The 22,188-nt window shown below is 37.1% G+C and overlaps 2 protein-coding genes across 2 annotated transcripts in view; one reads left to right on the top strand and one right to left on the bottom strand.

Annotated features, from left to right (window-relative positions):
• The window catches only part of LOC145768733 (SET domain-containing protein 4-like), a 39,141-nt gene extending 31,790 nt beyond the window's left edge, over positions 1–7,351 (bottom strand). The window contains exon 1 of the mRNA XM_082580316.1: positions 7,296–7,351. The gene's annotated coding sequence lies outside the window, so the exon portion shown is untranslated. The remainder of the gene's footprint in view (positions 1–7,295) is intronic.
• A 3,142-nt stretch (positions 7,352–10,493) lies between these two features.
• Positions 10,494–18,500, top strand: LOC145769528 (uncharacterized). Its single transcript, XM_082581177.1, has 9 exons — positions 10,494–10,849; positions 11,652–11,879; positions 12,526–12,567; positions 13,579–13,706; positions 14,255–14,287; positions 15,331–15,381; positions 16,397–16,466; positions 17,129–17,306; positions 17,868–18,500. Exons 1-9 carry the CDS (start codon positions 10,511–10,513, stop codon positions 18,131–18,133), a joined length of 1,335 nt encoding a protein of 444 aa, XP_082437303.1. The 5' UTR covers positions 10,494–10,510; the 3' UTR covers positions 18,134–18,500.
• Positions 18,501–22,188: the final 3,688 nt, after the last annotated feature.

Genomic DNA, 22,188 nt, shown 5'->3' with positions numbered 1-22,188 from the left:
TTAATGTTTATCATAAATATATTCTCCATCTTTGAAGCGTTCTGCTGGGAGTTCCTTCCAAATGCCGACCTATTCGTGCACATCTCTGGAAAGGTAATTTAATACTGAATCCGATGCATGTAAAATTTAAGTGACAAGTGTTGCAAATTATAGTTTTATTTGAAGATGTTTGGAGTGCTGTTTATTTGCAAAAGTCGTATTATTTTCTTGAATATCGTAAATATATCCTGCATTTTTGAAGCGTTCTGCTGGGAGTTCCTTCTAAATGCCGACCTATTGGCGCACATCCCTGGAAAGGTAATTTAATACTGAATCCGATGCATGTAAAATTTAAGTGGCACGTGTTGCGGAATATAGTTTTATTTGAAGATGTTTGGAGTGGTGTCTATTATGCAAAAATCGTATTATTTTAATGTTTATCGTAAATATATGCTCCATCTTTGAAGCGTTATGCTGGGAGTTCCTTCCAAATGCCGACCCATTGGTGCACATCTCTGGAAAGGTAGTTTAATACTGAATCCGATGCATGTAAAATTTAAGTGGCACGTGTTGCGGATTATAGTTTTATTCGAAGATGTTTGGAGTGCTGTTTTTTATGCAAAAATCGTATTATTTTAATGTTTATCGTAAATATATTCTCCATCTTTGAAGCGTTCTGCTGAGAGTTCCTTCCAAATGCCGACCTATTGGTGCACATCCCTGGAAAGGTAATTTAATACTGAATCCAATGCATGTAAAATTTAAGTGGTACATGTTGCGGATTATAGTTTTATTTGAAGATGTTTGGAGTGGTGTCTATTATTCAAAATCGTATTATTTTAATGTTTATCGTAAATATATGCTCCATCTTTGAAGCGTTCTGCTAAGAGTTTCTACTTTCTTCCAAATGCCGACCTATTGGTGCACATCCCTGGTAAGGTAATTTAATACTGAATCCGATGCATGTAAAATTTAAGTGGCACGTGTTGCGGATTATAATTTTATTCGAAGATGTTTGGAGTGGTGTCTATTATGCAAAAATCGTATTATTTTAATGTTTATCATAAATATATCCTCCATTTTGAAGCGTTCTGCTGGGAGTTCCTTCTAAATGCCGACCTATTGGTGCACATCCCTGGAAAGGTAATTTAATACTGAATCCGATGCATGTAAAATTTAAGTGGCACGTATTGCAGATTATACTTTTATTCGAAGATGTTTGGAGTGGTGTTTATTTGCAAAAATCGTATTATTTTCTTGAATATCGTAAATATATGCTCCATCTTTGAAGCGTTCTGCTGGGAGTTCCTTCCAAATGCCGACCTATTGGTGCACATCCCTGGAAAGGTAATTTAATACTGAATCCGATGCATGTAAAATTTAAGTAGCACGTGTTGCGGATTATAGTTTTATTCGAAGATGTTTGGAGTAGTGTCTATTATGCAAAAATCGTATTATTTTAATGTTTATCGTAAATATATGCTCCATGTTTGAAGCGTTCTGCTGGGAGTTCCTTCCAAATGCCGACCTATTGGTGCACATCCCTGGAAATTTAATTTAATACTAAATCCGATGCATGTAAAATTTAAGTGGCACGTGTTGCGGATTATAGTTTTATTCGAAGATGTTTGGAGTGGTGTTTATTTGCAAAAATCGTATTATTTTCTTGAATATCGTAAATATATCCTGCATTTTTGAAGCGTTCTGCTGGGAGTTCCTTCGATTTGCAAAATTTATTGGTGTCTTTCTGTGTGTCTAAAACAAATCCTTGGAGGTGTTAATAGCCAGATGTCTTCGAAAACGATATAAATTTTTACAAACTTTATTGTATTTTCAACAAAGGGCTCAACTTCGGAATCAAAACTTGGAAAATTTGGGGGGCCATGGCCCCTTTCGCCTCCCCCCCTGGCTACGCCTATGGCTTAGAATGTGAGCGCAGTCTGACTCGGCGCCGGCGTCACATTACGAGTAAACAAGTAGGCTATAGAACATTATATTGAACAATGGTTAATATGGTTTTCATCAGCCAAAATCAGGGGAGCAGCTGACTCAAAGACTATATATGTCACTTCGCTGCTTCTTGTCGTCTGTTGTATCGCATCTGTGATCGCAGTGTACTATCAAGGCCGTTAACAGGATTTCTCGGGCCCAGTACCAATTTATTTTCGGGCCCCCTTCATCGACAAAGTTATGAATATAAAGGTTGTGTACAAACTTTTATTGATGTCGTTTAACCCGTAGCCTATGTGTTACTGCTTCCTTTTGGCGGCAAGAGTTACTGGCCGAGACCATCTGGTCTACGTCTCTCTTATTGCTAATTACTCCGTCGGCTTTTATCAAATAACAACTAGAAAAAGTATGCCGTTGGTCAAAAGCCTTATCTATCACTTCAATCAATTTATTTCACAAAAGATTGTATATTTTAGGTAGAAAAGGTGATATTGAAAGACTCGGTTTTTGACCTATTTTCGCCATTTCTTGGTCAAATTTCTCAGCTCACATTTTATTTTGAAAGTCTTCTTACGTTGAACACAGAATTTCATCAATCTTTTTTTTCCGTTTCTGTGCAAACAGTATTCCATGCACTTTTTGCACTACAAAGCAATTTGCGGAAACAACAAATTACCTTCCTAATGATTGTCTGCCAGCAAAGAATGACTCATATTGCGTCAGATCGCGACTCCCTACCCAGACAGCAAAATCGACATTGAATCAATGTAAAAATGACGGATTTTGTTGCCTGGGTACAGAATGGAAATTCAGCGCTGCCGACAAACACAAAATGAAACCGCACGCTAATAGTAAACTGTCAATCAAGCTATTGAATATCAGCAAATTTCTTGCATATCATAACTGGCTGTGACAAAAGGTTTATTGTGAACTTCACAATTATTCGATACCAACATAATCGGGATTAAAAGTTGGGGCAAGAAAAAAGTAAAAGTCAAGAAATCTCAGGTTTCTAGCGTCACTGCTTCTTTGTGAAATTGCTGAATTAGCAGAGGGCGAGACCATAGGGTCTACACCAGTAACAGGTACGGTTAAGCATGGTCATTTAACAAATCTTGCGCAATCTTAAAATGTCCCAAACCGCAAAACATACTATCTCCATCTAGCGGTTGCTTTTTTGAACTTTTATTTGTCACATGGCGCTAGAGTATTACTTCCCGATTCCATTGATGTTTCACTGGTCATTCTAAGCTCACCAGAAGAAAATTTACAGCACTACAGACAGTCAGAAAGTTTTCAAACATTTGCTGATTGCTGCAATCTGAAAAGCGGTTTTGGTCTAATTTTTAGTGCAGAAATAGGGATAGTAATCTTCTTACCTGTGCCATTTCAGTTTTTGAGTTTGAACAAATATTAGCCTGTTTATTTTGAAATTCGTGTTTCGGGTAATATTCGTGGTTAGGGAAATCACTATATTAGACTGAATTCTTATTTTACTGTTTGGCGACAGAAGTGACTATTTTACCACAAGAAAGCTGAAGTGGGCCCGGTACCCAGAAAGAGGCCGGTACTTTACCATCTGACGGCTGAAAGGGCTGTTTTAACTTCGGATGGCAATTCCTTTAGATCTGATTATATCAGCCTAAGATCTTGATAATGTTTGAAGTCGCGGGGAATTGTTTAAATCCGGGCCCCTTAAATATTCCGGGCCCGGGTCCAAAAGTACCACCTAGACCCCCCTGTCAACGCCCCTGTGTACTGTATGTGATCGCAATGGGCGCAAATAAAAACACAATAATTATAATTCATCTGGTAAAGGTTACGATATATGAGAAATATTGATTATTATGCACTTTAAAGAATAAATTCAAAAAAAAGCCAAATCTAGAAAAAGGTCAAATGTATAATTTTTAAGGCCAACAGACTCTAAAAAAGCCAAATTCGACAAATTTGGCCTTAAAAAAGCCAATCTGGCAACCCTGAGCAGTAAACCTCGGGCTCGGCTGGCTCGGTAGACACTTTAGTAAGCAGATTTCTAATGAACCACGAACTAATCAGAAGCTACACTGTTCATGACGTCATCAAGGTTGCGTTTAGGAAGAATAAAAAAAGAACGCAAATTATAGCTAAATTAAATCAATGCTTTTGCCATCGTTTGACTTGGCGCATATGTTAGGGCGGTGGTAGTCATCACATTGACGTGGGTTTGATTCCCACCTCTGCTTTAGCTCTTTTTTCTTCTGTAATTGCCAAACAAAATTCAAAGTAATAATTAATTCTCTGGCTGAATGCTGGGCTGGAATGGTCACAATTGGACAGACAACGTAGCATCTGATTGGTTCGTGGTTGGATTGGACAGAAGTCCATGATTGGATATTTGCATGTTAAAGTGCCTTCTGTCTGGCTCGGTAGGCACTTTAACATTACCCACTGGTCGAAGAGGTACGCAATCATGCGTGACATGTTCAATCAATATTTGTGTTTTAGTCACAATTTCGACTTGTTAAAGTGGCTACCATTAAGATCCTTCTTGCACTCAGTTCAGTTGCAGAAGAAAAAATAGTATTAGCAGAGGGTGGGAATCGAACCCACGAAATCGAAATTACTATACTCCTCTGCCCTAACCATTAGGCAACGGTGGTTGTGGTGAAGCATTTAGTTAAATTTCTTTGTGTCAAAATTTTTGATCAGAATATCACGTCACGAGTCACATGACTGAAATCAGCTGAATCGCGAATGAACATGTCACGCATGATTGCGTACCTCTTCGACCAGTAGGTAATGTTAAAGTGCCTTCCGTCTGGCTCGGCCTCGCTCGCAAACCACAAGGTTGCCAGATGGTATTTTTTTAATTGTATTTTTTAATTTCTTGGCGTTTTATTTATCGGGTGCCTGTTTTTTAAAACCTTTTTGAATATGTTATTTGTTTAGTATTGATGTTCTATTTTCATCTATAAAAAGATATCAAAATCTCTGCTTTGTTGGTTATGGTTAGTTTTGGCATAAATATCTGCCCAGATAACTCAGTTGGTTAGCGAGTGACTTCTGGAATGAAGAAGCTTCAAGATCAAGCCGCGCTGGTTCGACTCTCGGTGTGTGCGCTTGAGCAACGCACGTAAAGGACTGCTCTCCATTCAGCGGCACTTAATGTATGGAAAAAATTCTCCGGCAAAGAACACTTCAACAATCGGAAACTCTAATTTGTCAATCTCGGTGACTGGACCTACGTTAGTGATTCAAAGCCTCTACAAATATGCTAAACTTCCAGGATTAAGCTTTGCAAGAAGCTTTTCCAGTCCGAGGATATAGATTCAATCAATCAAATACGTTTAAAGCAAGGGCAACACTAAAAGGCGGAAATGCGGAACGTGGAAATAAGCCGGGCGTGAAATGGCGTATTGCCCGCAGAAGTAGCGATTTAATGCCGATGTAGAAAACGCGGAAACACGATCTTGGCGTCCATATTGTTTAACATAACGATAACTTCCTCATGAAAGAATGAAATGTTGCAACATGGAAAAAAGCGGAAATGCGATTTTTAACAACAACTCACCACCGAACAGTGACGATCGGTGAGGGAAAGCAAGGAAAGCAGTGCTTACCTTAGCAAAAACTATGCAAAATATAATGACTGAATTCTAGGTTTAACTTATTATTTTTATCACGTCTATTTTAACTTGAAAATTACTGTATTCGTGACTAGAATTACTCGTAACGCTTGTGAGTAGTCTAAGTCCTCACCAAACCGCATGTCTTGCCTATAAATGCCAATTGACGCAAACGCTTCGGTCAGAAACAATCACTGAAGCTCCAGGTAAGCAATTATCAAACTTGCTTTCCCAGATTCAAAAATGTCAAAAAACGCCTTCGTTTTAACCAATCCACACCCGTTTTGCAAAACGTCACCAGCTGCTTAGCCAATCAGATGTGTTATGGTTATGGTAGGTTAGTTGTGCTTTCCCAGTGACGTCAATGCGTACATTCGCTAGAGCGACTAGACTAACTCGTCAGAATGGTATCTCGTCACGGTACAGGCACAGCATCATAATGCCAATAAGCTTGTTGCTGTTTTTTGATGTCTCCTCGCCATGTATTTAGCCTACTATACTAGCTTTCATAGTCATGCCTTTGCCCTTTTTACAGCGTTGATATAACGCTACTTCGCCAATGAACGTTCAAATGCGGATGCAATATTTAGTTTGTTAAGCTTCTATACGCAGGAGGCAAACTTATCCAGCTTTTTGTACAAATTGCTTGCGGTTGTAATGTTTAGGCCTAAGTGTTAGTTTTTGTAGTGTAGGCTTAACTGAATATCTGAGAATGAACATTCATGACGAATTAAACATTTAGACAACTATTATTCCATGTCTAACACAGGATTTTGGTCCTGCAACGTTAAAATTAAGATTGTTCATGACTTCTAAACATTAAATGGATGTATGATCACGACATAGGCGAAGCACAATTTGACAGATTTTTATTTTTGATTTGTTTTGGAAATGCTCTCAGAGCGCACCAAATTGGAAGTGTTTTTCAAAAATTTCTGGGGGAGGCCCCCCGGACCCCCTGCTGGAAGTGTTGCCTTCGGCAACACGCCTTCGGGCTTCGCCCGACGGTTACGCCCTTCGTGCCTACTACCTTGCTGCAGCATATTTCCAAGTTGCTTTTCCAACGGTTTAAGCCACCGAACATCACTGCCACCGAACCTACTTTTATGTTGAAATATCATTATCATTGAAAGATATTGTTTAGAAGCAATTGTGAGGTCATTAAATACTTTGACTGTTTTAATTCCACAGTTATTGGAGTAAATTTCGAAATTTAATGGAATTTATTGAAATAGGAAAAAGGCGGAAATGCGATTTTTAGCCACAACTCAATACCGAACATTTTCTTATGTTGAAATATCATTGAAAGATATTATTTAGAAGCAATTGTGAGATCATTAAATACTATGACTGTTTTAATTCTAAAGTTATTTCGGCTTACTTCCGTGCTTCCGCATTTCCGCCTTTTAATGTTGCCCTACAACGAAGAAGTTCCTAATGACAGAACTCTGCAAGGCTTGCTTCTTTAAATGTACCTAGCAAACCTCACAATCACAAGGCTTGTACAATTACCTAGTGATGGTAATTGGTAACTACTAACTAGGCTATGACTTTGAAGAAGGTTTGTGCAGTTGTCAATTGATAGTTATGAGGTTTTCTCAGGGGGCGTCTTTAAATGTCGCAAACTCCAAATTACTCGCAAAGCTTGTGAAAGGTTCTGCATTAGAAAGCCTACCCCAATAGGTTTTCATAGTCTACTTAAAGAAGATAGATTTATACCAGCAAGTAATGGTAAGGTTGTCTGTAGTCTAGGCCTACCTATTTTATGCCAGTGTTGTTTGTTGACGCCGCCAACTTGACGGCATTAACATTTTGTTGACGCTGTGGCTAGTGCCATCAATTTATTTTTTAGTTGACGGAAGTGATAGCGCTGGTCACAGCGGTAAACCATAATCTCTTCGTGGGAAAATTGTAACATAAAGTTCCCGGATCCGTTTGTCCGCATGTAGTGACCGAAAAGAAACACTCCTTGAAACGTCTATTCAATAAGTGTATTCCTGTAAAATTAGCCCGCGGCTATCGAAATCGAGATGCAACGCCTTGCACCTTTAAAAACTGTCACTACGATACAGATTACTTGGATAAAAGACGGAGAGTTTGTCCAGCTAGCAAGCACCAAATAAACCAGTTAAATGTGCGACCGACTTCCAACAAACAACTTCAAGAATGAATCAGAAAAATTTGTGATAACTCAAAGGCACGCCAGCAGTTAGCGCGACGCAACATTTCATGTTTAAACAGGTTTCAACAGGTTTGACACAGGTCTTACGAACGATGGCGCAATTTTGGCTCATGTTTTAGGAATTTCCATGACGTAAGATTCAGTAGACTTGAACGGTTTTTATATGACGTTTGATTAGGTGAACAATTGTCTGGAACAAGCGCCGTCAACTATTTTTCCGATTTTAAGCGTCACGCGCTATGCGTCATTTTTTGTTTTCATGGAAAATCTCGTTTCACAATGAAAGTTTCACAATATTCTGGCCAGCGCAACTTATCCGAATTACTGTCTTTTGCATTGCCTGGAATGGCTACCTGGAAATGCTGGAATACAAGCGGAAAAAGTTCGCCAAATGGTGATCACTCATATCATGAGCAGAATCGAAAACAAGGGATCAGAGAGAGAAAGCAAAAAAGCAAAAAATCAATGAATGTCGGAGGTTGAAAATACTTTATTTCAAGAGCTCTATGCTCCTGAAAAGAGCGATGTTAGTGTTGGATGTAGGATGTCCCATCGATGTCGTCCCCACAAATTCTCAAGGTACTACTTCAGTAGCCTAGAGGCACCAAAAAAACGGTCGTCTTTAAATGTAGCAAGTTAACCTCGCAAACCACATGGTTGCCAGATGGTATTTTTTATTGTATTTTTTTTTTAATTTCATGGCACTTCATTTATTGGGTGCATGTTTTTTAAAGGCAGTGGCTATTTGACCGGCGCCGGTCTTTGAATCTGAAACACTATTTGACCGTCATTACGTCATTGTCCAGACACTTTTTTTCTTTTTCTCTTTCAAAGCAAAAGATGAGAAGCGCGCATATAAGTTCTGAATCCAACCATTTTATTCAACTGGTTACGTGGTGCGTGTGGTACGTCGCCGCTTCCTAATCTAGAGGGACTGAGTTCGATACTACCCAGGAGCGTTCTTTTTTTTTTAACTAAATTTTGACCCAAAGTGCATTTTTGTAGTCAATTTTTAATTTGAGTTGCATTACATTTACATACCATTACCATTTTATTAAAAGAAGCATTGTATATAACTAACTTGTTGAGAGCAAAAATGTAGCCTATTGCTTCGTTCGGCAAACACGGTCACATCAATCAATCATTTTATTTTTCGTCATTAACGCGTCTGCACGTTAATGAACCAGCACGTTAATGAACGGGAAAAGGTGGCAAAACCTTGAAAAGTTTAAAACGTGCCTGAATTGAAAAATTATGTAGGCTATATACCGTATCAGTAGTTAGCACGGCCACAATCGGAAAATTACCCAGAGAAGTTCTCAAATTCCAGCAAATTAAAAAAACTCTAACTTTATTACTCACATTTGAAAAGACATAAAAAATAATTAAAAACTGACTACAAAAATGCACTTCGTGTCAAAATTTAGTTAAAAAAAAAATAAATAAAAAAAAAGAACGCTTCCTGGTAGTATCGAACTCAGTCCCTCTAGAGTCGGAGGCGGCGACGTATCGCACGCGCCACGTAACGAGTTGAATGAGATGGTTGGATTTAGAACTTATATACGCTTCTCGTCTTTTGCTTTGAAAGAGAAAAAGAAAAAAGTGACTGTATAGTGATGTCATGACCGGTCAAATAGTGTTTCAGATTCAAAGACCGGCGCCGGTCAAATAGCCACTGCCTTTTTTAAAGCCCTTTTGAACATGATATTTGTTTAGTGTTGATGTTGCAGATGTTCTATTCTCATCTATAAAAAAGATATCAAAATCCCTGCTTTGTTGGTTATGATTACTTTTATATAAATACATTTGAAGCAATGCTTTTGCGATCAACATTTGTAAGATATTGAAAGTTAATATTAACGCAATATTTGTTAGTCAGACATTCGGGAATTAGTATTCCATTCCTTAGTTAGACCATGTTTGGGTGAGTTCACTAATCACTGGTTTTCTAAAAACTGGGCTGCAGTCGATAAATAAAACTTAACTTTTGCAGGCGACCGTAGTTCCTGCCCTGGGCTACGTCGTGTGACATACAACGAAGAAGTTCCTAATGACAAGTTTTTGTGTGTGTTTAGAAAGTAAGGGATATTTTGTGAATGAAACCGGTTTTTCCAAGGTTTGGTCATTTGAAGTGTGTTTAAAATACCTATATGCTTTGGCTCTTTTTTGGGCAGTACTTTCTACTTCAACCTTTTGTCTTGAGTTGACATTGGAAGCTATGTGTTCCTCGGCAGTCGAGTCAGACACATGTTTCGCCCATGAGGCTGGGCTCATCAGTACCGCACCACTAGTTCTTGCCACAATGCCACATAGTTCTCAACCGCTGCTTTTCGCAGTCAATAGAATTCTTACCCTTGTGGAAAGAAATCATGTTTTTGGGAAAGGTCTTGATGGATAGTGTGGAGACTACATCGGTATGGTTAGCAAAACACAATGCTCGTTGTTCTATAGTGAGTAGTCAGGTAGTGCTGACGCCAGGAAGATCGCTCCTTCTCAATTGGAAGCTATAGTAAAGTGCCTTCATTTGTAAAAACCAAATTTGTTTAAAATGCATATTTGCAGATTATTTGAACATTAAAGCAAACCTATCTTTCTACATGGCTACCTTTGTTAAGCAAGTATCATTGCTACTGTAACTGCTACCGTACTCTTAAAAAAATGTACCATCGCTACTGCTACTAAAAGTAGTGTGCTACTGCCAAACCTCTGTGTTCTTACCACACTAAAATATTTATGTTTTTATTTTTGTTCAGAAAGTAAAACAATATATATAGTTGCTAAAGTTTCCACAATGAACATTTTTTTGAAAAAAATGACCTTTGCTACTTTTATGGACTTAAACTTGGGACTAAAAATTGCTTCAAATATGTTTGTAAGAGACCAAGCTTGTTCTAGATGTTTGAAAAAGGGGTTTCCTTACAATCCACAAAGAAAACTTCATACATCATCATATCATTGTACTGAGGATAGTAAAGAGAATGCCACACAAAACGAAGCATCTGCAGTCACCGAGAAATCATCTGATGATGCAAATCCTCGTGATTCAAAGAATCTTGAAAAGAAACAAAGATATTCTAAAACAAAGAAATTGAAACATCACAACAAGAATATTTCAGAAGATATGAATAAAGTATGTGAACATTTTTGAAAAGCCCATGTGACATGTTATATGCTTGTCATTTACTTGAAATATGCCATTACAATGAATGCATTTATTTTTTATTGATAAAGTTTTGACTGTTACACTTGTATTAAATGTTACACTTGTATTAGTTATAAATGTATTATGTATAATACTGTATGAGTATATAGTTGAGTACAGTTACTATGCAGCATATTTGAACTTTAAATGCCATAAACAAAAACTGGCACTATACTATGCAAGGCGATTTTATAAGAAAATTTGAAAAAAATTATACCAGAGGTCGTGGAATATACTGTTTATCTTAAAATCAGGGCTAAAGTTGAAATAACCTTCCCCCTTATTTAAACATTTTTGGTTTTCAATGTTGGACATTTTGGTTAGGACTTAATCTCTGCTCTGCAATCTGCATTGATGAGAAAGCTTGAGTGCATGTATTTTTCTAGTTAGATTTATCAGTATCGACTACCACACTTGCTACGAAGTATGAGGTATATATGTCACCAAGTCAAAGATAGACCATGATTCATTCAGCAGATGACACTTAAGTGTTAATTAAGTCATGTCTTCTGCACTGTTGCAGAGGTTTATCTGTTTTGATGCTATAGGCTATTATACTTTGTTGCATTTAGTAACAGTCAGTTTCGTCACATTACCCTTCAGATTTAACGATTCAATGGCTACGATACCGCTACCTCAAGTTTATTTTGATGCTTGAATGTCAAAATTCTCTTTCCAGTTTAATCAGAATAGTTAATATTTGTTCTCAATTTTTATCTTTTCTTTGAAGATTCCTAATGAAGATCTTCAAAAATCAGCAGACGCAAAGTCAGTTACAGATAACTTAATGCGACCTTCAAAAATGGCCACGTCAAACCTCAAGCATTCTTCTAAGTCAAAGTCAAAACAACCAACTCTCTGGCAATCATTGGTTGATTCACAAATGGACAATTCTAACACTGATGGGGAAAAACAAAAGGAAGGCTTAGAAATAACTTCTATGAAAAATATGAAACAGGTATTTTATTTTCTGAACTTTCAGCATTTGTACCAACATGATGAAACGCTGCTATATATATGCTTAAACAAAGACATTTGGCTAAAGAAGGCCAATTTTTTTCAAGACAAACATTTCTTTGTGTGAAAATGTGAAATGATTAAGTTGGATATGGATAAGCTCTGACAAATATTCGTTTATGCAGTAAGTCATTGAATCTTGAAAGTAAGGTAGTTCTACTAAATTTACCAATGTTCATCAAGTACACATATAATAGTATACCCCCTAAAATGGTGGTAATTATTACCACACAGCATGACCAACCAACCACTTTTCACTTGTAGTTGTATGAACTCATCCACGTCCACCTACCACTTCCGTTAAAAAACCACTCATTTTGCTTTTGTTTAACTTTTGTCTATTCAAACTTCAGTTGCTTCCTTGTGTTAATTTCAATGCAAATAAGACAAACTTGAGATATATATATTATATATGTATGATTTATCTTATCCAAAGCCTGGGTTATTGTTTTTGATACCTCACAAACAGCAGCATCTGCTTGTCTTTAAAGGTGTTTGGTTTCGAAAGTTCAATAAGATATTTTTATGATATGTTCTTAAAGTAAAAGTCCTATAAAGCACGTTGCCAACACTTTTGTGTTTTTCAGCCTACACGAAGTTCTGACGAAGCAACTATGAAGCTAATTATGGTAAAACCTTACTCCTCAGATTTTCAAATTCATTTGTTTTTTTCTCAGATACACTGATGCTTTTATTACATTTCTCTCATTGGCTATGCTTTGTCATTGGAAAACATTGTTGAACTTGAAACTGAAATTTCGACTTCGTTTTATTTATATGGTCAATTGTTGATAAACTAATGTATTTTTTTGCAATAATAGGCTATTATAAAAAAAATTTCAAGAAAACTGTCTGTCCTTTGCCTTTATGTAATACAGTAGAATTCGCCTATAACGGCTTCGTTTATAACGTCAATTCGCCTATTACGTCACATTTCGCTCGGTTCCGGCAGAATTCTTATCTTTTACGTACATTGTAGTTCGGCTACAACAGCATCGCCTATAACGTCAATTCGCATGTAACATCACCCTTTATTGGTCCCCAGACGTCTTTTGTTCGTTTTAAACTTTATAACGTCACTTTAAGCCATCACCTTCACCACGAACGGTCAGTCTTTTAATCCAGTTAGCGCTGCTGCTTGCAAAATGTCTTCCCTTTATTTTGCTACGTCGTTCGCAGCAGGGACTTTAATTCACTGAATTAACTTTTTTCCCGCGTGAAAAACTATCACGTGTAAAAAGCAGCTCTACTGCTGTATGTAACGAGCTGTATTGCGCAAATTTCCTGTACCTTTCACTGTAGGTTATTTAATTTTTTTTTTTTAAACAATTTCTTTGTTTACTGTAGTTTCTGCGTGACTTTTGTCAGTTTGGTGGTACACAGTAAACCTGACTGGATTATACACCTCTTTCTTTAAACAAAAGACAGTTTTGGAATAGTTTGCGGTAGCTCGTCTATAACGTCAATTCGGCTATAACGCCAGTTTTTGCAATCCCCTAGAGGTGCCGTTATAGGCGAATTCTACTGTATATTATAATTGTACTGTTCTGTGAATGTACAGAGTGTGTAAATACGGCAAATTAAAATTAGTAACGGCAGAATAACTTTTTTCTTGTTTAATGATGTGCTACTTTCAACAGGACGTTGTTGCTGAACTAAATCCAGAAAAGGGAAATATTGCAAAGAAAAAGAGAGAAAGGTTGGATTTGTCGAATAAAATGCGAGACATTCGAAGTCACAAAAGACAGGAGTCACCGAGAGATTTCGAGTGAGTTTAAAGTGAAACTGAACCTAGATCATTAAGTTGTAATTTTTTAGATTCGGTTCTGTGCTGGCTCATGAATTGTAAAAGTCCAGACAATTTTATCCAGCAGCTGTTTCTGCCCCTTGCCACACCTAAAAATGCTCTTTTTAACAATGTGTACAGAAACTTATTTTTTGCAACAATAAATATGTTTAATACAATTTGGGTAGAGAGGTAACTCTTTTAAACCATAAACAGACATAACTAAGCAACAACACTACATTTAACATTATGATATAAAACTTTTTATAATGTTAAATGTAGTGTTGTTGCTTAGTTATGTCTGTTTATAAATATGTTTACAAAACAATTAATATATATAACTTGCTGAATGAATTTTTGTCTTTGGTGATTGGTAATATCTATAGTTCAGCTTCAGTTTACTGATTTCCCACGTCCTGTTTATGCTGTAGATGATAAAGGGTTAAACTATATTTTTGGTTTAGTAGCTCTCGAACATATTTTCGTTTGGGCTGTTTCCTGTGTGTCCTAAACCTGTATCTTCTTTGTAGGTCAGTGCTTGGAGAGATGAAGGATTCTGGAGAGTGAGTGGCAGATTACTGACGTTCCTTTGTTTCGAGTTTTAGTTACTTTTATTTGCAACAAAGTTCGGTCTCACTTTTGTACGAAATTGTACAGTTGGTGAGCGTTTTAAGCTCTGTGGTTGCAAGATGAAGCGACGATCATTCAATGTTGGGTACCGTTGCAATAATACCAACTGGTGCCGAAAGAAAATCTTTGCATGTACAGTTGTACACAGTGTACAGTTACAATCTGTTGGTTGGATTTGGAATAATGTACTGGCAATAACTTCAACAACAACAATTGGACTTGTTTTTTGAACGAAAAGGTCACTTGTAGTGGCTGAGTTTGCTCAATATTACAAAGCCATTACAAAGATCAGAAATATCGGGAATAAACTCCAAAATAAGCTTTCTCGGGCCTAGAAGAAATATTTGAAAAGTCTATCAATTGTGCTCATATTTCCTTTCACTAGTCTATTTTTTTAACACGCAACAAATATTATTCACACTATATATAAAGAGGATGCTATTATAGCGTGAGCTTTACCGCTGCATTATTATCCATCCTCATAACTTTAATACTAAAAATAAACATGTTATCTCAATTCGCAACCTTAATTCTTTTACACCCTTGGTGTGATCTTCAGAAGATTTTTATTCAAGTAGAATGTTAACGTTTGCTTAAATTTTTAGTATATTTTTTATCTAAAAAATGGTTTCAGCCTAAAAATTAGCCTCCAGTCAAGACATGAGGTCGATAACCTTGGGGTGGATTCAGCACCTTCAGGAAAGTTCACAATCTTCTGATTTCGACAAGTTCATATATGGCTGTGGCCCTTGACATTAATGAAATATCAGACATGTCAGTATTTTTAATCACAGTTCTGATTGATGCTAGTGTGGCTAATACTTCTTTACATATACTGGCATTAGAAAAAAGGGTCCTTGTTTTGGGTATCTTGGGCCAAATCGGATCCCGATCCGTAGTTTAGAGCACTTCTGTAGACTATCAAGAATACATCACGAAAATATATTATAATACTATATGTCTTGTTTTGTTGCAGGGATTTCTTCAGCCGAAGACGACAGCGCGAAAATAATGTCGGAAAACACCAGTAAGTTGCTTGGCTTTGGTTGGATTTTTGTTTGCAATAATGCATTCAAAGAAACAAAATTTAAAAACTAATTCCAGAACTTGCCTGAAGGTGAAAGAAAGTGTTTGTTTTGCGCGTGAAATGTGTCATTAAAAGGCTATAGGGAGTATAGGCTATTTAATTGGCAGGAATTTAAGGACTTTTGCATACTCAAGTATGGCATTGGTGTCGGGAACATCCCAGACAACAAAATCCGTCATTTTTACTTTGAAAACTGCAATGCAAAAATGATAGATTTTGCTGTCTGAGATGTTAATAAAGTTAATTGGTGTGTCGAATTGTTGTCAAGCGTCTGAATAATGCGCTGGGCGTCACTTTTACAGCAACAAATGAAATTTTCATTCCAACTAATTGTTTTCTGTGCACAATCATACATTTTAGAATCAAGGTTGTAGTGGGTAGCTGCCCGGGTAAGCTGGGTTTTTTATAAAAAAACAAACAAACAAAAAAAACGGGATTTTTTAAACGGACATGACCAGATCTACAAAACTAGTGTTACAAGATGAGAAATTCTGCTCCAATTTGAGAAAACTTTAAATCTGTTCAAGAAAAATCTTGTGGCAACACCTGTGATGAAACTAACGTTTTTATCAAAACTTTTAAAAGTGTTATTTTCAAAAACTAATCAAATAAATCCTGCAATCTTTGAATGTTCGTCGGGATTATGGTCTTTTCTAGCATTTGTTTTGTTGCAACTATTGTTAGAAAAGAAAAAAAAACATCGACTTATTGTTATATTTAACAGGCTTAGCAACCAACAACTCACTGCCTAGGAGCATGATTTTTCACATAAAGGTATATTTGCCTAAATAGTACTCAACTTATTCTTGAAACAATAAATTCCGCAAACTTTTTTTTTGGTTATTTTTACGTGATAAACCCATTTTTGCCATACAACCCGTTTTTTTTCATAAAAACCCTAGTTTTTTACAACCCTGCTTAGAATAGAACTTTTACCAAAACATGCTTTATTTAGTTTGAGCCTGCGCTTCACCGGTAAACGCCATTTCTTTCCGAATCTCAAGCTTGCAGAAGTAGAGAAACAAGTGAGTAGAGTTCTGTGCTACTGTTAAAAAGTTAATTTAATTTTCTTAATTTAACTTAATTTCTTATGCTCTTATATATGGCTCCTTCGTTAGTTTGCCTTGGTGCTATACTGCTAGGGCTGTTAGAAATTTCTTTTAATGCCAACTTGTTTTGCTTCTGTTTCTCGGCAGTTGAGTGTAACAAGAATTGACAGCGATAGACACGTGTTTCGCTCATGAGGCTGGGCTCATCAGTATCGCATCAATAATTCATGCCACATACCGGTAGTTCTTAACCGCTGCTTTTGTCAGTCAATTGAATCCTTTCCTTTGTGAAAAAAAATTAACTGTCGCCAAGGATATGCTTCATTTCAATTCCGAGTTAAATTTCTTAGTGTCGTTTAATTTTTTTTTCGATTTTAAGCAATTTCGTTTCGCTGTCTTCCGAAACGCACGGTTCTGGAATGTCGGAGTGCAGGTAGCTCCGTATAATTTATGATGTGAACCTTGCGCTTTCCTCTGCCAATATTTACTGATTAGAGCTTAGAATGACTTCCGCGTGTTTAAAACGAAGTTTACAGGCTACGTTAAATCAATGTAATAATGAAGGATTTTGCTGGCCGAGTAAAAAAGCTTTCGAATGTACAGTTGGTTTTAAAGTTCGCTTTCTCCATCATTTATAGGAGGTGAAGCAGCAGAGCGAATGGTCGGCAATGGACTGGCACGAACATTACAAGTCCGAATGTGATCAAAATGCAAGTTTTGATCTGGACAAACATTTCCCTTGGAGCGCTTACGATGAAATGATTAGATGGACTAACGAAGGAAAACTTTGGACTTTTCCTATCAACAACGAAGCTGGTACGAGTAAACGTAGACAATTTATAAGACACGATACTTACAACAACAACAACAACAACAAAAAATAGCTCAAAATGTCGATACTAAACTTTTGTTCATCTCAGTGTCGGATCCAAGGGGGGTTGGGGCGATTCCCCCCCTGAAACACAGAAAAGCAACTTTATTTACGGTAAATTTGCAAGGTTGGATCTAATGTGGACCAACACGTGATAGTGTTTTGTAGAAAACGCCCCCCCCCCCCTACAGCTACTTGCTAGATCCACCCCTGTTTCATCTGCTTTGCTGCAGAAAACAGTTTAATTATCGGAACGTTTACTGAACACGAGTTCAGTATCTACATTTTTGGCTCTTTTTTATATTGGCTTAGTATTGCAGATATTGAATCAATGTAAAAAAGACTGATTTGCTGGCTTGGAAAAAATTTTCAGAAATTTCGCAAAGTTGTTAGTTCTATTGCGCTTCGTTTCTTGCATCCGGTTTTAGCTTGATGACATATTTATTTATTTTGTAAAGGGACTTCACATTTTTCTGCTCACTAAAATACCTACTTTTTACATTCAGACATGGATCTCGAAGCTGACACTCCCTTCTTCAAGCATGTGTTTTTAGAAGACAAACTCAATGAAGGCGATTGGTGTCCCAAACAAGGCCCCATTAGACTGTTCATGACATCAGTGATTACTGCCTTGTCAAGCAATCCCTTTCTTTCGGTCCAAGCTAAGCATGAACACATAGAGTGGTTTAGGGATTATTTTACTGAGAGACTTGACACATTAAGGAACCTCGGTTTACTAGAGCAGGCAACTCTTACGTCACCAAATGCTTAATTCGTATTTTGTGTTCTCTGGCATCTGTGCCTACCGGCTCAGCCCAAAAACGTTTATAACTTCTGGATTTAACTGGTTTATTCAAGTTATGGTCTACTTTCACTCTGATTGGTGTTAATGTGCTAAACTACCACACAGCTTGTGTACTGAGGTAGTAAGATAATAATAATCGACTTATTTTTCTTTTGCATAATAAGTTTTGCCGTCTTTTTTGAAAAAAACCAAACTTTCAGATTGGATTTACTGAAAGAAGCCATCAACATATATACGTAAAAGTTATCACTGAACTTGTGTGTCCTTTCATGCTGGTAAATAGCATCTTTACGGATATTCCACTCTACACTTCAGTAAATTTTTGCTTTGCTTATCGATGTATTGTTTACTTGCACAAAACCAGCAAAAGGTTCATATCCATGCGCAATTGTGCTACACACACACCAAGACAAAGTATCAAAAGTTTAATTTCCATATTTGAGTAAAAAGAAGTTCTCTCGTGGAGTAATGTTGGTATCAATATTTTTTACCTAACATAGGACATGGAAAGGGCCATAGACTTACTATGACGTAGGCTACTAGGATGGTGCTGCTAATTTCCAAAGTTGGTAACGCTTTGACAAGGCAGTGAAAAATGCGATTTGAAACTTGACTGCATTTTTAGACCGAAGTAGCCTTGTAGCCTAATTCCAACTTCTGCGATCTGAACAAAATACAATTTATCAGAATTTTAAATCCCCTCAAACACCAATGCTTTGCCGTCGGACTTCAGCTTTTGCAAAAATTGTTTACTTTCTCAAAAAGAAAAAAAATCTTTATTTGTTGAAACTCTGGTCCCCTCCTAAATTACTTTTAGATCCGCTAATGCGTACAGTATTGTTGCGTGTGCAGTTTTTTTTTAGAAGTTTTAGCCTACCGTATAAACTTTTTTTTTGTGAGAAAAATAACTATAGAATATAACACAAAGCATTGAAAATGTTGGACTGCTTGACCAAAGCTTAAAAATCATATCTGGCGTAAGCGTTGGTTAGTTTTGGCCTGACTGTAACTGGATTGCCATACACTGGCATTGTAACTTAAATCATGAGATTATTAATCTGGATGTAAAAACGCTGACATTCTCTATGCAGCGCACAACTTTCAAATACAACAGGCCTGCTGAAGAAAATTCCCTTTGTCTGTATAACGCAGTGGCTCTTAAACTTTATGAGACACGCCTTCCAGTGGCGTAGCTAGGGAATGTGCCGCCCGGGTCGGATTCAGATTTTACCGCCCCTTCAAGAAAAAGCATGTGAAAATGAAATTTTTTTAATTGACTTAAGGGGGTAATGCGCTCAAATATTTAAAAGAAAATATGTTTTTTTCCATTTTGTGTTTTTGTTGGTTTTAGATAGTTTAAGTCTTCTTCTATAAAATAAACCCATAAAACTTGGAATATGTGGCCTATAAGACATTGAAATTCAATTTTTGCGAAGGCCACTCTTATTTTTGACAACCGATTTATTGCGTTTGGTTAGCATTTTTTTGCTAACTTTGCATGTTGTTTTATCGTTATTGTCCCCTTTCAAAAAGAATAAAGTTTAATAAAATTTCCCATAATGCACTGAATGTGTTTATACACAAAAGCTGACTGTGCATGTTCACTTGTTATGTATTTCCAGTCGTATATACTTTACATAGTTTCTCAAAAGTGTTAACCTTTTGGTTATTTTGAATCGTAAACTTTGGAAGGCAATATCTCCAGTTAGTGTTTTGGTGCATGTGGCCCCACGGGAACAAGCATAACTCCATGACCAAACATCACATTGGTGTGAAATTTGGAATATATATTAAGAACAACTATATCTACAAAATCATGAGAGCGTTTTTTTATATTATTGAGGCAAAATAGAGATATTGCTAAAAATAATTTGATTGGCTGTTGCTAAGTTGCCATGGCAACCAAAAATAAATACAAAAACATAATTTTGTGCGCAATTAACATTAGAACATATTCTGCAAGTTTGGTGCCTGTAGCTTAATTGGTTTTTGAGTTAAGCTTGTTATTATTTTTTGTTACTAAGGCCCCCCCGTTGGTTACCATGGCAACCAAATGATTATGAACAATCTTTTTCAAATGTACTTACCTTGTGTTGTTATAATATGCATGGCAAACGAATGTCCATTTTCTTATAGTCTCAAAATTATGCCATTGAAATATGTCAAAATTAAGGCACATTACCCCCTTAAAGTGGAATTATTGTATGTTTTGAACCAGTAGCGTAGCCAGTAATTTTGAAAGGGGGTTTTTAAGGGCTGGCGGCGAAGCCCGACGGCGTTCTCACCAAAGACGACACCCAGCGGTGGGGGGCTGGGGGGCCTACCCCAGAAATTTTTGAAAAATTACTTTGGATTTGGTGCATTCTGAGAGCATTTTCAACAAAAATGTGGGTATAAATCCTCTAGTATAAATATTCCTGTAAAATGGTGCTGTCCGGTGGCATAGCAAAAGGATAAGATCATGTTTTTTTGGGAATTTTTTGGTAACTTAATTAAGTTAAGTCTCTATGTTTTCTTGTTGCTAATTCCTGGCTGAGATATTTGAATGTTTGGTATTGGCAAAACTCGCTCTTTTAGTGGAGTTTCGTTTAAAATTAGGCAAACTTTGTTTTAGAGACATAGAGACTGAAACCATCATTCTCAATATCGTGACGCCACATGCGTGCCAAAGGGGGGGTTGTAACCCCCAAACCCCTCCTCCCCCATGGCTACGCCACTGTTTTGAAAGTTGCCATTCTGTTTGCTTTTATTTTCCGTGTACTTTTGCATTATCAACAAAAAAACAAAACGTCCTGTCTGAAAGTGCCGCCCGGGGCGGTCCGCCCCCCCCCCCCCTGGCTACGCCACTGACGCCTTCTTTTTACGATTCTAACAAAATTCGCGCCCCACCTTGTTTCGTTTCAAAATCAAAAAACATTAAGCAGAACAGCAATTCGTTTCCACGTAAGTTGCATTAATGCGAAGGATTTAACTGTTTTTGGATACTAAATGTTTAATTCGAGAATTAGTAGCAGAAAATACACATCTCAGATCGGCTTCACAGTCAAGTTTGTGTCTAGATTTTGTTTTTATGTTCATGAGAGTAGAAAAAATATTTCCACACAAGTAAGTTAATGAAAATGGAAAAAGTGTGCGTATCGCCACAGCACCCACACTCTTGTAAATGTCTGTTTACATGTTTCACCCAGAACTCAGTTAGTGGCATTGCTTCACAGTCGTCCATTTCAGTAGCATTTCATGTTAGCTCTAAGAATTCCTCTTGTAAATTGTCTGTGGGGTTTCTTCTCCCGAGCTATCATGTGAGCAATTCCGAAAGACGCTTCTACAACTTCCGCCGACGACGATTGGCGAAAGCACTCACTACTTGCAGTCTTCATTTTTTTAAAAGAGTCTTTCTTGCATTGGAAAAAGGCTAAAGGTTTATTTTGATGGTCAAGGTGTTTTTTTTTCAAGATGACGCTCCGAACGAGTTGGTCTCAAAGCGTCGTTGCTCAGATTTTGAAAACAAATGACGCATTGTGATAGCCTACAACTTGGTCATTTACTATAGCATCTATAAAGTCAAAATTCAGATAATCTTTGTCATACTTTCTGTTTTTTCCACTTATTTTATGTCAATAGAATCAGTGCCGGATTAAGGGGGGGGCGGACTGGGCTGAAGCCTAGGGCCCCCACTTTTGGGGGCCCCCACCTCAAAGAAAAAAATCTACTAATTTTTTTAGTGGCACAGCTGGAGATTACTGCTTTAATTCGTATCTCAAACAAGCAAGGGTGGCTCACCCAAATGTGCTGCGGTGCTGCAGCACCCCTGCCCAACTCCAGTTATTCAATTTTTCTTTTTTTTTTTAACAAAAAACATATTTATTTGATACTTTCATATCCGAAAATGGTACGGATTACGGGTCAAAGTTATGATAATGCTGCCAATATGAGTGGCAAGTATAACGGTCTTCAAGCTCTTCTGCGCGAGAAATGTAGTGTAGCTCATTATGTCCCTTGCACAGCACATTCACTTAATTTAA

The sequence above is a fragment of the Aplidium turbinatum genome, chromosome 4, assembly GCF_918807975.1.
Source record: "Aplidium turbinatum chromosome 4, kaAplTurb1.1, whole genome shotgun sequence".
NCBI lineage: Eukaryota > Metazoa > Chordata > Ascidiacea > Aplousobranchia > Polyclinidae > Aplidium > Aplidium turbinatum.
The sequence above is the reverse complement of the archived record's forward strand: the minus strand, read 5'-3'. Positions and strand labels throughout refer to the sequence as shown.

Coding starts and splice junctions, on each gene's coding strand:
- LOC145769528 (XM_082581177.1), top strand. CDS start 10,511: ATGAACATTTTTTTGAAAAAAATGACCTTTGCTACTTTTATGGACTTA. Junction 14,288..15,330: donor GAGATGAAGGATTCTGGAGA/GTGAGTGGCAGA, acceptor GTTTTGTTGCAG/GGATTTCTTCAGCCGAAGAC. Junction 16,467..17,128: donor TTGCAGAAGTAGAGAAACAA/GTGAGTAGAGTT, acceptor CATCATTTATAG/GAGGTGAAGCAGCAGAGCGA.